Here is a 15,217-nt window from a genome sequence, read left to right on the forward strand (position 1 = left end):
AGCTAGCGGAAGCAGCAACAGAAGCACTGAGCACGCGAAGCGTGCGAATCGTGTAGCCACCACCACGTGCTGAGCACGCGAAGCGTGCGAACAGTGTAGCTAGCAGACACGATCAGTACGAGTAGCAGTAGCAGCCGCGAAGCGTGCGAATCGTGTAGCCACCTACCCTAGGCCATAGGTAGCACGAGCAGCCGCACAAGCGCTGCGGACCACGTGAACCGTTCTCTGCAAATAGAAACATCTGCAACAAAAGGATACAAAAGATCTGCACTGACTGCACTCTGCATCTGATCTGCAGTGAAGAGCGCATCGTGCAGCTACCTTTTCCACGGACCACGTGAACCGTTCTCTGCAAATAGAAAGATCTCCAAAAAATGATACAAAAGATCTACAGCTTCCTTTTCCACGTGAACCGTTCTCTGCAAATACAAAAAACTTGAAGACTTGACCTAGGCGACGCTTTGCACTTTTTCATGTTTTGAGCCGCTTCATTCGCCACCAGGTGATGGACAACCCTGACCAGCATCCCGAAGGCGTAACAGACGTCCCTCCTTCTCCTTCCAACGATGAAGAACCTCCCTCACCAGGACTTCAGCGGTCTGGGAAAAGACGCCGCCGGTCCTCATCAATAACGTCGTCCGACGATGAAGAGGCCATTGCCCGCAGACGCGAACAAGCCAGGGTTCGAATGCAGAGGGCAAGGTCACAGGAAACTGAAGAACAGGCTGATTGCCGCAGACTTCTAAATCGTCGACAAACTGCTGCGACACGATCTCAGGAGACGCATGAACGAACTCTGGAACGTAGAGACCGTGACTGCCGCCGAACTGCTGAGGCACGTTTGCATGAGACACCTGAGCAGGCAGACCATCGCGGAAGTCAAAGCCGTATGCAAGTTGCCAGAGCGAGGTCAGTACATACTTTGGAATTACGTGACAATGAAACCGACCTGACATTCCTTGCCGCTACTGCCAATCCAGACGAGGCCGACGTAGATGTCCGTACCAAAGGCACGTCCGTTGCTGGCACTGCCTGCTGCGATGATGCTCCCTTTGACGTTCCAATGGCTGTTGATGTTGATGAAGAGGAGGAGGGAGATGAGGAAGACGCTGACGACGACGATGACGACAACGACGGAGACGATAAATAATAATAATAATAATAATAATTTTTTAAAAGAGGTCGGAGGCGGATAATACTTTAAAACGAAGGTAAGTTATGGGTCGCAAATATCCACGCAAACACACATCCAGTCATAATAAGGCACTTGTCATAAGTATCCAAACGTTTTCGGTCCCTTCTCATCAAGGATTATACAGGGAATGGCTCAAGCTGGAAAGACTAAAACTTATATAGCGTAAAGATAATTAGATAACAACACTCGTGACAAGGCGGAAAATTATCAAGTTTAGCACGACACAAAACTCGAAGGAAAATAATAATAGTGACAACAACATAGTGAGCAAATTAAGTTACATTGTTACCACCTCGACGAGGAGTAACACCAAACAATTGTAGCGACAACACTACAACAACAACAACAGTTGAGTAGGAGTAGGAAGCAGATTTTGGCGCTCCCAGTTTTTCCCTAGATTTCTGCGGATTGAGGCTTACCCGGGGTACCAGACCCCAACCATGGAGCGCAACATTAGTACTGCTGCCCGAAATGGCGAGCCACGATGGAAATCACTTACCCGAGAAGACATGAAGGCCAACACCGTAGTTTTCACCAGTCACGCCGGTATCAAGACAGTGGATGTAGCCGAGGCCCTTGTAACCCAAGGGTACACGGACGTCGCCTCCGTCCAGATCACCAATTCCAACCTCACAAAGGTAACGTTATTATCTGCTACGCAGACTGACGCACTGCTGGGGCACGGGTTTTTTATCGGCGACAGCCATTTCTCTGTACGCCCTGCATTCACCAAACAACTACAACTCCATATCTTTGATGTCCCGATCTGGATCGAGAATACCGTTATCTGCAGTGCTTTGGCTGCATTTGGCCAGATCCAGGGAGACATCCGCCATGGTCAAATTCAAACCCCGTCGGGGATTACTGTAGGGACAGGTATGCGATTCGCCACCATCGAGCTGAAGGAGGGATGTCGGCAAGTTCCGTCATTTGTCCGCACAGCCGACCAGCACCAGTTTCGTGTCCGTCACGAGGACCAGAGGGCCACCTGCAGGATTTGCATGGGGGAGCACTTTGCTCGATCGTGTCCGAGCAAGCGGCCCATGAACAAACCACCCACAAATACACAGAGCACCAATTCGGCTGCACTCCCTGGATCACAACTGAGCTCGGGTACAAGTGCGCCCGATGCAGGAGGTAGTGAGGCTGTTGTGAGTGCTAGTTCAGGTAGTAGCTGTACAAACACGGACCCCAGCGCGGAGCCCGAGAGCTCAAATCAATCCACCAGCTCAGCACGCACGCGCACAGAGCCCAAGGGTTCACACTCGTACGCCAGCACAGCTCAACAGGGAGCCCGCGCTCAGTTCAACTGTACGCACGGGGCGGCCGAACAGGTGAGCACTGCACCCGACGGATCCCCTGCTACTACTAGTACTACTACTAGTACTAGTAGCAAGGATGCAACACAGAAAACCGCTGAAATGAACAGCGCCAGTGCGTCTGAGATCACAACCAGCGACGGGGAATCCAAGGAAATACAGAGCAATACTCCATCCTCTGTCGACCAAACTGAGGTAGCTGAGAGTTCCAGCTTGCAGGTAATCGCTCCCAGTACACCCCCAATGTCCGGCACCCCTCCGCCTACAGGCACTGGGGCAGGCCACGACGACGGGGCCACCACGGTTGCCTCTGACGATGCGGATTGGATACCCAGCGGTCCTCGTCGTCGCCGACACAGCCACGGCCATTCGACCATGGAGGAGAAAGCCAAGGCCGATGGGACATGGCCCTCCCCTCAGAGAAAACACCCGAAATACTGAGTCCAGATAAGTTTCAACAACTAGCCAAAAGACAAAAACATTTAAGGTGGCTCGCGCCTATTTCTAAACTCGTCTTTTGCGCAGGTTCTCGCGCATCCTACGTTCGAGAAAAGACATGCAGAGTTGGCGTAGCGAGCTTGTAGCGCCCTCCAGTTTCGAAGGGTCCAGCTCGAGCAGATGGCCTGAGTACGAAACTCTCGTACTCGAGTCTAGAGTGTGAGCTTTTTTCTTCTTTTTTTTCACTCCTTCACTTGGCTACTTTTTTTGAGGTGCATTTTTTACTTGTGGAAATTGTCACCTGTCAGAGAAGTGTTGGGATGTCCCTTCCAGCAGGCACTGCCCATGCCCATGGTCGGCTTCGGAAAAAGAGTAGAATAAAAGCGTTGGAGTCTATGTGGATGTCTTGGAAGGAATGGGGGACGGAACAGACGGGTACGTGAATGTGTAAAACCTGAGTATTTTGTATTTTCGTTGAATTGGTTCAAGTGACTTGGCGAGTCCCTTCCACAGTAGAACGCCATCCTTCGCAAAATTTGTCTGACTATTTTGTCAAGAATGGCCGTTCTATAATGATAAATCGACTCTGAAGCCAGTGGATTGTGGAGGTCACCCTTGAATATAAATTGAAATGGTCACGAATGTACGAAAGTATTTTTGATTCGAACATGTACTGGACAACGTGGTTGCATTGTGTCAGTAGAGGGTACTACTGTAGTATCTCACCATTTCTTTATGGTAATCGCTGTCCACCAAGAACTCTACTATAGTTATTGCCACGGCTTGATCACAGCGGTACACTGAGTTTTTGTTGAGAAATTCCTTCAATTTATTGTCTTATCACTCTGACTAGACTCAGTGCTTGAGCGTTTTATTTAGGATGCATTTTTTAGAGATTGATATTTACCAGTATGTGTTTCACATCACTCCTGACGAGAATACGCATTTGAAAGCAACACTGGCTGACAGCAATCATGCTCCCCAGGCTCAAGTGTGTGTGTGTGTGTGTGTGTGTGTGTGTGTGTGTGTGTTACAATGGTGTGCATGGCAATTTGGTAGAGTATGTGTGAACACAAAGTCCACTATATATTCACAAACTCAAGTACATCGCAAAATTGTGCCTTTTATCGCATATTGTGCCTTCATAACTTTGACTAGCCCTAACCTGCTGTCTGACAGGTGTGTCATTGGTGAATGTACATGTATACTGTCTCCCTTCACAACTACATGCATGTAACACAATATTTACAGTGCACTTGCAGTGTATATAGCTAGATCAATGCACAGTAATCAGTAAATTGTGGCTGCCTCTGTCACATTGTCATATTCACGCGACGTACATTCTAAATCATCGAAAATGCCCAAACCTATTTCTACGTGTGCAGAAGAAGATTGAACACATTCTTTCCTTGCATCTGCGCCTTGATCCTTGAAGGATGATGGCGGTTCAACAAAACAGGTTTCTGGGCTGTGTTTATCACCATACTCCAATAGTACAATGTCATGTAGAGGGTCCGATCGACGATGTGAATTAACCGTATTGCGTGACTGATCCTTTCAATGTTCTAATCTTTCAAAGTGACGTTTCCTTTTCCACCTGGACTCCTCCTTGTTTTCCCTTTTCTCTCTAGCTCCTCTCTTGTACCTTCTTGATATTATTCACTTAAATGTGGGTCTTTGAATAAAACAAGTTGAGTACAACCAGTTCACGCACGTTGTTACATCTGTTCACGAATGGCGGCGATCGTGAGGGAGGCCTCGAGAAGAGTAGAGTAGAGCAGAGGGAAAGAGGTGGTTAGTACCGTACTGGTTACTGATCTTTCATGGAAGTGGCTAGGGAAAAAAAACATTAGGGAACGACTGCCAGGCCGAACTCTGAAGCCGACGACATGACAATACAATTATTGTATTGTACTTTTGTAGAGCAGGCGGTAGATAGTTTCACAGTATGCTGCCTGTGTAGTGGAGGCGAGCCGACAACGGCAAGCAGCATGGCTTCGGGTGACCGTGTGACATCACAACGGGAAGAAATAGTTGCCATGCGTGAGGTGATGAAAAAGAATGTCCCGTGGTGGCGACTATGGCTAGTATGGGGAGGGATGGGGTCCAAGCATACATGACTGTGAAGTGCTCACTCTCAGAATCACTGATGATTTGCAAAACTAGCACATGATGTGTGGGAGGTGAGTCTCTAAAATAATAGTAAATATCCTAACGGCAGTAATGCCACTGCCAAGTGCCTACCAATATCATTGTACATGGCATTAGATATTTTATGAATATCAAGAAGACATCCAGGAGCGATCACAGAATACACGACTGACGTTAGGAGAAGTCTACAAAAACTCCCCTGGGCCCTGGAGTAAAGAGGGTCAGAACAAGGTCTAAGACCCATACGCGTATACGGTTCAGATGGTCTCAACACTACTGGGACTCTACCAATGGCAATGCCAATGGATGGTTGTAGAAAGGTCACTGTTTCCGAACACGGTATCCTACATGCTGTCAAACCAACAACATAATATTATAATTATTATTGTTAATGTAGTCACAGTTTTTTGTTTGTTTTTAGTCACTCTAAAGAGATACAGCATGGAACAATCATGGTGTCAATGGCTGAACCGTGAACGTCACAATCAATCATGCGTAACTACAGCACTGTATGTACATGATGTACATGATGTACATGTAGATATTTTAGTACTACTATTTTGTAGTACAGCAAACAGCAGTGTCATGGTTCTGTAATGATAGTAATGACCATGATGACTGTAACTACATGGACGTGTCGTTGTTGACGTTGTTGTACGGTGTGTCTATGCCGACCGCTCAACTCCAAGTCTAACACCAGCAGTCACGGGGGTAATACTAAAGACTGTAACCACAGTGTGTCTATCAAGGTCTGTGCATGTGCCGACCGCTCAACTCCTAGGGTGGTCGCTGTGTACAGTGAGTCAGTCTCCAGTGACCAATAAATGCCGGCAATGATGACTCCAACTTTCCAAGACGGCAAGAGTCTTGCACTTGCAGTCCTGGTGTCACTTTGTAATTGCGGTGGCCCTCTGGAGCAGGTGGTTACCTTTTCAGAGTGGTCGCCTTGACAGGTGTAACTGACTAGAACATAGACTATAGTGTAACAATAGCGAGAGTTCCCAGATTGCCTAGACAAAGGCTAGAGTGCTCAACACCACAAGGATGGAGCATTACCACAAAGGCAGAAGAGAACAGAGGCAGCCGGCAGGTGTCTGAGGATTGCCTTAGCTTTGCTATGTGCATGAAGGGGCTCCCAAGGAGTACATGGGGTACTGCACTTGCCTGCGACCCGAGAGGTCGCGGGTTCGAGCCCCGCAGTCGCACATCTGACTGCAAAATCCCCACGACGCAGCTCACCAGATCAAGGTGTGGGTCCTCTGCACTCAGTAGAGTCAAGTCGGGCGAGCTGCAACTCCCGGTGCCGAAAGGCGGGTTAACGCCCCTACATGGCTACTTCCCCTTGTCTAACCCCCAAGACGAAAATGATAGTATTACTATTAGTAGCCGACTGGCCGAAATAATAAATAAATAAAAAAAGAAACAAAACAAAAAACGCAGCGTTACAACAATGACCTGGCTGTCTCTGTTCTCTTCTGCCTTTGTGCCTTGTGGGACTACAGTAAAACCTGCAAAGGCGACCACTCGGATAAAGCGACCACCTGTCCAAGGAGACCACTGAAACCAGAACCAAGGGATGCTATTTCCAGTCAAATGTCCCTGGATAAGGAGACCACCTGGTAACAGAGACCATATTTTGAAGGTCCCTTGAGCGGTCGTCTTAGACAGGTTTCACTGTATACTCTACATGTACATGACTTGTAGTATTACTGTACAGTAGTCTGGTAGTAGGGCGTTGTAGACCTACTGCTGTATAGTAGTGTTACGGATGATGTGACCACTTTGGCAAGCCCCCCTCCCCCCGCCCGCCATCTACCCTTCTTTCTGCCTGAACTGAGTCTGCCCGTTTGAATATCTATAAACAACATAAACAACAACAGCGACGACGATGACGACAGCAACAACACTAACCCCGGCCCGGGCCATGGCCCAAGACTTCCTTAGCCGCGTGACAACATGAATCATGATGCAGTTGAAGGATGCATGCAGTGAGATTAGTGTGAGCTGAGTTTGTACAGCAGCGTGCTACGTAGTGTCGGCTCCCCATAACCTGATAACTCAGTGATACAGTTGACTCTCTACTCTAGTACTAGTAATGCACAAGCCACAACTGCACTAGCCAACCATGCCTGAGTGAGATTCAACACCACAGCGCGCTTAGTTGTTTTACTCACTATCGGCAGAACCGGCTTTATAATATTATTGTAAGGCCGAGTAAAAAAAATTACTAGATGATCGTCCTTTTTTTTGGAAAAATCGGGGAGGGCGGGAGGATTTTATTTTTATTTTTTTACTTTTTACCCTCTCATGCACACAGTGTACACAACAACATTAAGGTTTTTTTCTCTTTTTTTCTTTTTTTTTCTTTTTTTCTTTTTCTTTCTTCAGCAGATCGATACTGACGTTGTGATATACTAGTAGTATGTGGTCCATATAGTAAAGAAAGTATTAAACAAAGCGTGCACATGTTTCCTGCATCCGCGATCGGTAAAAAACCAACGATTTCGGCAAAAACTCACGATTTAAAAAATAAAATATTTCTTGGGGCGCTGACAAAAACTGGGGCGGACGGGGACGATCATCTAGCTTTTTTTTTTACTTGGCCTAATATTACTATAATTACTATACCACTAGTACAGTGGAACCTGTCTAAGGCGACCGCTCATGGGACCTTCAAAGCGTGGTCTCTGTTACCAGGTGGTCTCCTTATACAGGGTCAATTGAATGGAAATAGCATCACTTGGTCATGGTTTCAGTGGTCTTCTAGGACAGGTGGTCGCCTTATACGAGTGGTCGCCTTGACAGGTTTTACTGTACATGATTGTATGACATTGGAGATAACGATCATAGTATAATTATTAGACATGTATTATTGTTGTTACCGTCTGGAGTTTCAGTGCTATTACTAGTACATGTATTACAGACTAATAATCAGACAACAGAGTCTGCAGATTAGCCAGCCATGAAACCCTCTCTCTCTCTCTCACACACACACACACACACACACACACACACACACACACACACACATGTGCACACACACACACGCGCGCACCACACACGCACACACACGCATGTGCACACACACACACCACACACACAGTGACACACACACACACACACACAAACACACACACCACACACACGCACAGTGACACACATGTGCACACACACACACACACACACACACATGTACACAGACACGTACACACTGTTGCTACGGCCCTTGTTGGTCACATATCCGCCGGATGAGTACGCGTGTCCCATGCAACATAGGGATCCACGAATACAAGCCAGCAATGGTTTCTCAGCAGTACAAGAAAGCAAAGAGAAATGAGGTCACAGGCATCGAACACGAACACGAAGAGAAACGAGAACGAATGAGGACATAGACAGCGAAAACACATGTAGTTCAAAAACGCAGCCAGTGATTGTATATATTCATGTATGTGAGTAAAACAGAGATGTTCAAGAGAGAGACAGAGCTAGTTCAAGAGAGAGACAGAGCTAGTTCAAGAGGACGGAAAAGGTGTTTTAACTCTGAGCTTCACGCACTAACTTCAGCGACCATCAGAAAACATGTATGTGTGTATACAGGTGTGACAGTAAGCACGGTTTGTTCAGCCGTGGACAGCACAACAAAAAGTTGCAACAGCAGCAGCCAGGAGTATCCGAATGGGATAGTACATGTCCATTGTACAGGCTTGTTCATTGGCTTGAGGGCTCGAACGATGCAAACGGGAAATGTCTGAAGTACAAGTACACGAATTGTACTTGTAAGTTACCAGACCAGAAAATTTCTGGTCAAAATCTTCAATTTATTTTAAATGAAGATGTTCACCAAGATCCAGCACACAGAGTAGAGTCAGCACACAGAGGAGAGTCAGCAACCAGTTGAGGTTTCTATACCAGATACGTCTCTACAGCTGCCGATATGGACAGAAACGGGTGATGATAAAGAATATATATATATACAAAGAGCGGCGGCCGTCGCAGCAGCAGCAGGGGGCACCTCATACGACTGCGGCAGCACTGCATACGGAGAAGACATGGACAACGGGACAATCTTTAAAAATAGAAGAAGAAACGAAGCGAGATCATTCACGTGGCACAGCAGAGAGAAATAGCAAGACTCATCAGGCGCACGATCAGCAGCAGCATTCTAGACTATACACGCGTTCGTTGTGAGAAGATACTTTAACATGATTTTTGCTAGGTAGGTGCCTGGAAAGAGATGAAAGTGCGTAAAAGAACAGCATGCATGCTATGCACATGGGACTATATAGCACTGATTGTAGCTGTGTTTATATAGACTTACAATAAGCGTGGAGGAGCAGGGAGATGATTATTAGCGACACGGTGACTTTGTGAGCGTCGGCAGTGGTACACAGTGTTCCCACCGCTGCTGCAGCTGGTACTGCGGATACATTGAGGTGCAGAGCTCAAGCAGCGCTACTAGTATTGCATAACGTTACACAAGAACAGGGCTATGCACGGACATGTACAGGGAGTGACTACGGTTTTGGATGGCCACGCCACAGGCGATTCTGTCACTGGGAGCGGTTCAACAGCGCATGGCCAGTCTCGAGTCTGTGGAGTGATTAGTCTGGTCAATGTATGTACACGGCTGGACGTGATGGGAGAGAAGGTAGCTGAGGCATTGGTTATCTAGGAGCAGGGCGTCGCTAGTCGTACACAAGTCCGCAAATTTCTATACAATATCCGTAACATGCACAAACGTTGCCATTCACTATATATATAATATAACACGCACACACCATTACACGCACATAGCGGTACACGCACATAGCGGTACACGCACACAGCAGCACACGCACACAGCAGCACACAGCAGCACACGCACATAGCAGCACACGCACATAGCAGCACACGCACATAGCAGCACACGCACATAGCAGCACACGCACATAGCAGCACACGCACATAGCAGCACACGCACATAGCAGCACACGTACACGCACGTAGCAACACACACGCACGCACACACACAAACAAACAAGCACGCATATTTACACGCATGCACGCACGCACATACACAACCACATGCACGCGGGAACCCGCACTGTTTATGAACAAATACGGGACCAATAGTCGTCTCAAGTCGTGGCATGTATTGCAGAGCTGAGAAGCCGTAGCATGTATTGCAGAGCTGAGAAGTCGGCCAGTATATCGCCTTGTCACTTAGAAATGCTTGGTCGCACGCACATCACTGCTTTTAAAGGTCCTTGCCCAGCACTTAACATGGTGGCAAGCCATCAACCGTATCAAGCATCTACTGTCCAAGTACATTATGCACAAAGTCAGGAGTCGGAGTGTCCAGGTACGTATCGAAACACTACAATCAGTCGTCACTCCAGGTGCCGTCATGTCTGGTCCATTCCACGTAGTCAAATACTAGTGGCCTTCAAGCTGGATGCTGATACCCTGCAAGGCTGCTGTGCGAGGCAAATTGGAACTTGTCTGGTCATTGATTATCTGCGCGTTCATTACTCAAGGATCATTCTGTGAAGCAGCATGAGCAGGTATAAGCTGGGCATTCAGCTCCGGTGCTATTAAGCGCTCTCGAGATGTAAAGTTGAACAACGGTGGCAGGGGCATCCCGGATGGCAAGCGTGTGTTTGGATCGCGTAGCTCACTGAAGAAGCTATGGGCGCATGCTTCCAGTGGCTTCAGCCTCCTCTTCGGCACGTATTCTAGGATCCTCGAAGCGAGGTCAATGGCCTCCGGTGGCGTTCTGGGACGGAAGACCTTGGGCCAAGGGTGCGCTCTGACCGACGGGAATTTGAACTCGGTGTAGTTGGAGTTCATCTGGTCGATCTGATCGCGGCTGGGCGTTCCCAGCACTTTGATGATCTCCACGAGTTGATCCACACCGCTGCTGCCCGGGAAGATGGGCTGCCCTAGCAGAAGCTCGGCCAGCACACAGCCGGCTGACCACACGTCAATATCGGACGTGTAGTTTGTTGCTCCGAATATCAGCTCCGGTGCGCGATAGTAGCGAGAGCAGATGTACGATACGTTCGGCTCACCTGCGACCAGTTGCTTAGCACTGCCGAAGTCGCACAGCTTCAAGATACCCGACTCTGGGTCGACGAGAAGATTCTGCGGCTTGATATCTCTGTGACATATCCCCATGGAGTGGATGTAGGCCAGCGAGCGGAACAGCTGGTAGACGTACAGGCGTACGTATAGAAACGGGACGCTTTGTCGCGACTTGTTGTAGTGCCGAGAGACACGATACACGGTCTCGGGGACAAACTCCAGAACCAGATTGAGAAAGAGCTCATCTTTCTCTGTTCCAGTGTAGAAGAAACACTTGAGCTTGACCACATTGCAGTGCTCCAGCGTACGCATGATTTGCAACTCCCTGTTCTTAAATCGCCGATCCTGCAACACCTTTTTAATCGCGATTTTTTCGCCTTTTGTGCCTTCCAGGTGCAGGCGCGCCGAGTACACCACGCCGAAGCTGCCCTTTCCCACCACCGTCAGGTCGCTATAGCTGATCTTGTATTTCTGGTCGGGCAGACTTCCCGAGGTTGCCGTCACCTCGATCACTTGCGCGCTTCCTCGCTCTCTTTGGACTGTACGCTGTGCGGACGCGCCAGCCGCCGCGGAGCCTCCCGATGATCCATCTTTGCTTGGGTCAACGAGTGAAGGAACCCTGGGTCTTCTGTTGGACGACATGCCCGACAGTGGCTTCTGCAACGCCACTGGCTTCACCGAGGAAGCTGACTGGGGCCCCCCGTCACTAGCAATCAGTGTTCAATAGGCGAAGTCCTATTGAAGGTACAATCGGACAGTGCAACGTCTGCTCAAGCACCGATGTCTTTTCACGAGTCTTCCCAGCAACAAAACAAATGTTTTCGACGACAATAGAAGCGATGCAGGCGCGTGCCCTTCGCACACGCGCGCCTCAACACACAGCACAGACACAAAGGAGAACACTGCCGTCGCGCACCATCCACCTGCTAGAGCGTCTGAGCCAGAGAATCAGCCAGGACCGAAGATCCCATAGGCAGCCGATCTATTATATTCCATATCGGCCAAACACTGAAACAGTGAGTGTATGGACAAGGACTTGTAAAAACGACTTCTGAGTTTCACTTTTTTTATAGCTGGTGCGTGAAAATAGTGTCACTTCTACTATGCGGTACTGCTAGCGCTAGCGCTACTCCGCTAGTGCCAGTACCAGTGGCTCTGCTTGTAATTGTATGTGTGTCTGCTAATGCTACTCACAGCACACAGTACAGTGACACAACCACACTCCCATTCTCACTCTCTCAGCTACACTACAATACACTGCAGCCAGGTCAGTACCTGCAAAGCTAGGTGAGGTGTGACTTTTGAAGATCACGCTACAAGCCTACACTGAGTAGTAGTAGTACTATTACTAGTATAAGTATAAGTATTAGGGAGCTCTCGCTTCAAGTTCAAACGGTAGTGTAGATCTACAGACTACGGACTGCATGCACTGGTGGCAAGTGACCCGTGATTTTCGTGCTCGACTGAGCTGCAGCATGCACTGATTCTTGCGGTCTCGCAGCTCGCAGCGTTGGTCTACAGACTACACTGCACTGACTCTGTACATCCACTATGATCCAGGGGTAGTACTGGTACACGTGTACACGTACAGTGCTGGCAGCTGAAATCCGACCCCCTGGAGCGGTGGGTTCACATTCTTTGCGATGTGAGCGGCGCACCGCTCAGGGGGTCGGATTTCAGTTGTCAGCACTGTAGATTCTGAGACTGAAGTACGCTTTTGTGATGATGTAAGTAGAGGCTATCAACACGTATCAAAGGCACCGCGTCAAGTAACTAACTGTTAGTGTTACTTAGTTTAGTTACAGTTAGTAGGTCAGCGCAAATAATTCCAACCAGGTGAGCGCAACCGTTTCAGCGCCTAGGGAAGTTGAACGAACCGGTAGCGCCGAATTTTAAAAGCGCCACAAATACTTCAGGGCCTCAGCGCCAGCAAAAATGGTACATACATGTAGTACCTGCGCCTTGTACTTGTACTGTTGTAGAAGTAAAGCCTAAAGGTGATGTGCTGCTCCCCGAGTGCGGTCACCATGGAGTTACCCTCAGGAAGAAGCTGGTGAAGAGGGAGCTACAAGTAGACATATGCGGATAATTGCCGGCAGAAAAATTGGCAGATTTCGGTACTTTTTCTGGTAAGTTTCATGCATGTTTGGTATGTGGATAAAGAAATGGAGCAGAATTCGAGGAATTGCCCGCCATTAGGGCTTGGCGGATAATGCCGGCAGAAAAATTGGCAGAATTCGGTACTTTATCTGGTAAGTTTCATGCATGTTTGGTATGTGGATAAAGAAATGGAGCAGAATTCGAGGAATTGCCCGCCATAAGGTTTGTATGGTTCTGCCAATTTCGGTGCAAAAAAAGCAGAATCTGCCACCTTTTCGAGCATTATCCGCCAAGGCCTACCCGCCATAAGGTTTGTATGGTTCTGCCAATTTCACTGCTTTTCGAGCAGAATCTGCCACCTTTTCGAGCATTATCCGCACACCCCTAGCTACATATTTTTATTTTTATTTTATTTTATTTGAAAACCCAGAATTGATTTTCTCGTTCCTATCATATGAATAGGATGAAGGCCGCAGACATCACGCAACTACGTTACTTGTTTGACATGTACTACTGTGTATTTTATAACAAAAATATTAAAACCCAGAATTGATTCGTGTTCGATATTGAATTTTTATTTATTTATTTTTTTACAAATATTGTTTTTATTCCATTTCACATTTTTCATTCGTGTTGGGTTTAACTACTCACTGTACTGATACATGGTGATGATTGTGCTTTGCTTCGCCCGTAAAAGAGGCCTTCCCTAACACCCCTAGCTACAAGTCATGTACATGTAGCTCGGGAGAACAGACAATGACGGACAAAGACGAGGAGCTTGATGCAGAGTGTCCAACCGTCCAGATTTGGGAGAAAATGTCCTGCGTGCGTCCTGCCGAGAACGCCTTTTGACAAAAGGTGTCTAAGATATCGACACTTTAGTTTCACTTTTCACGTCTCGACTCGGACAACGGATCACGAATTCACGATCAAACGGAAAAGATGACTGATGCGTGCACTCATCCGACACCGTCGTCACCGAGCTCAATCAGCTCATGCTTATGCGACTTGCCACCCAGGCAGCAGTACCCCATAGGCATACATGTAACACATCAATGTTGTGGAATTTTTTTTATAGTCGCAACACAAACAGGCGATGGCGCCTCCTTTTATACATGTACATGCAAGCGACATGACAAATTTTATATTTCAGTAATGGGGAGGGGAGGAGAAAATCACAAGTGAAAGAAGTCACCGAAGGTAACTGAATATGTTACAGATAGAGCTGCGGGGAAAAAAACCCTGTTGAAAAACCGAAAACACGAAATGTAACTCACCACACTCCATCATTCACCCCAGTGTCTGGAGATATGTGGATTTTGTAGAAGAAAAAAAAACTGACCGATTTGCTGTCGAGAAGTTCATTTCCTAACATCCTTGTAAAACATTACATGTACATGTACATGTATGTAGGTACCAATAGGATAGGGTTTGATCAGATAAAATCTTACACAAAATTAGAAAGGATTGACCATTGGTGAACAGATAAAAAAGTGACCTACTTTGAATTCTTCGACGCTTTCGAGAGAGCACTGAAAATGGGCGTGACAAGGTTCACAGCGCAACATGGGCGTGAGCTAGGCCTTTGTGGATAATGCCGGCAGAAAAATTGGCATAATTCGGTACTTTTTCTGGTAAGTTTCATGCATGTTTGATATGTGGATAAAGAAATGGAGCAGAATTCGAGGAATTGCCCGCCATAAGGTTTGTATGGTTCTGCCAATTAATATTTCACTGCTTTTCGAGCAGAATCTGCCACCTTTTCGAGCATTTTCCGCCAATGCCTGCCGTTAGCTTGTTCCAGAGAATGGCACCAATGAACTGGATTGTACCTCTACTAGAACGGTCCAGAAGGACCGGGCCAGAAGGGTACATGATTGTACTTGTAATAGGTTCTGGACAGCTCCACGGGTGCGATCACTCTGTGTTCCGAAACAGGACACTTGGACAG

General features: G+C 47.6%; 1 protein-coding gene across 1 annotated transcript; it reads right to left on the reverse strand.

Annotated features, from left to right (window-relative positions):
- Positions 1–8,997: 8,997 nt before the first annotated feature.
- On the reverse strand, positions 8,998–12,288 carry LOC135829747 (glycogen synthase kinase-3 beta-like). The gene has a single exon (XM_065342136.1). It carries the CDS (start codon positions 11,806–11,808, stop codon positions 10,615–10,617), a length of 1,194 nt encoding a protein of 397 aa, XP_065198208.1. The 5' UTR covers positions 11,809–12,288; the 3' UTR covers positions 8,998–10,614.
- Between the last annotated feature and the right edge of the window lie 2,929 nt (positions 12,289–15,217).

Source organism: Sycon ciliatum, chromosome 13 (assembly GCF_964019385.1).
Source record: "Sycon ciliatum chromosome 13, ocSycCili1.1, whole genome shotgun sequence".
Lineage (NCBI taxonomy): Eukaryota > Metazoa > Porifera > Calcarea > Leucosolenida > Sycettidae > Sycon > Sycon ciliatum.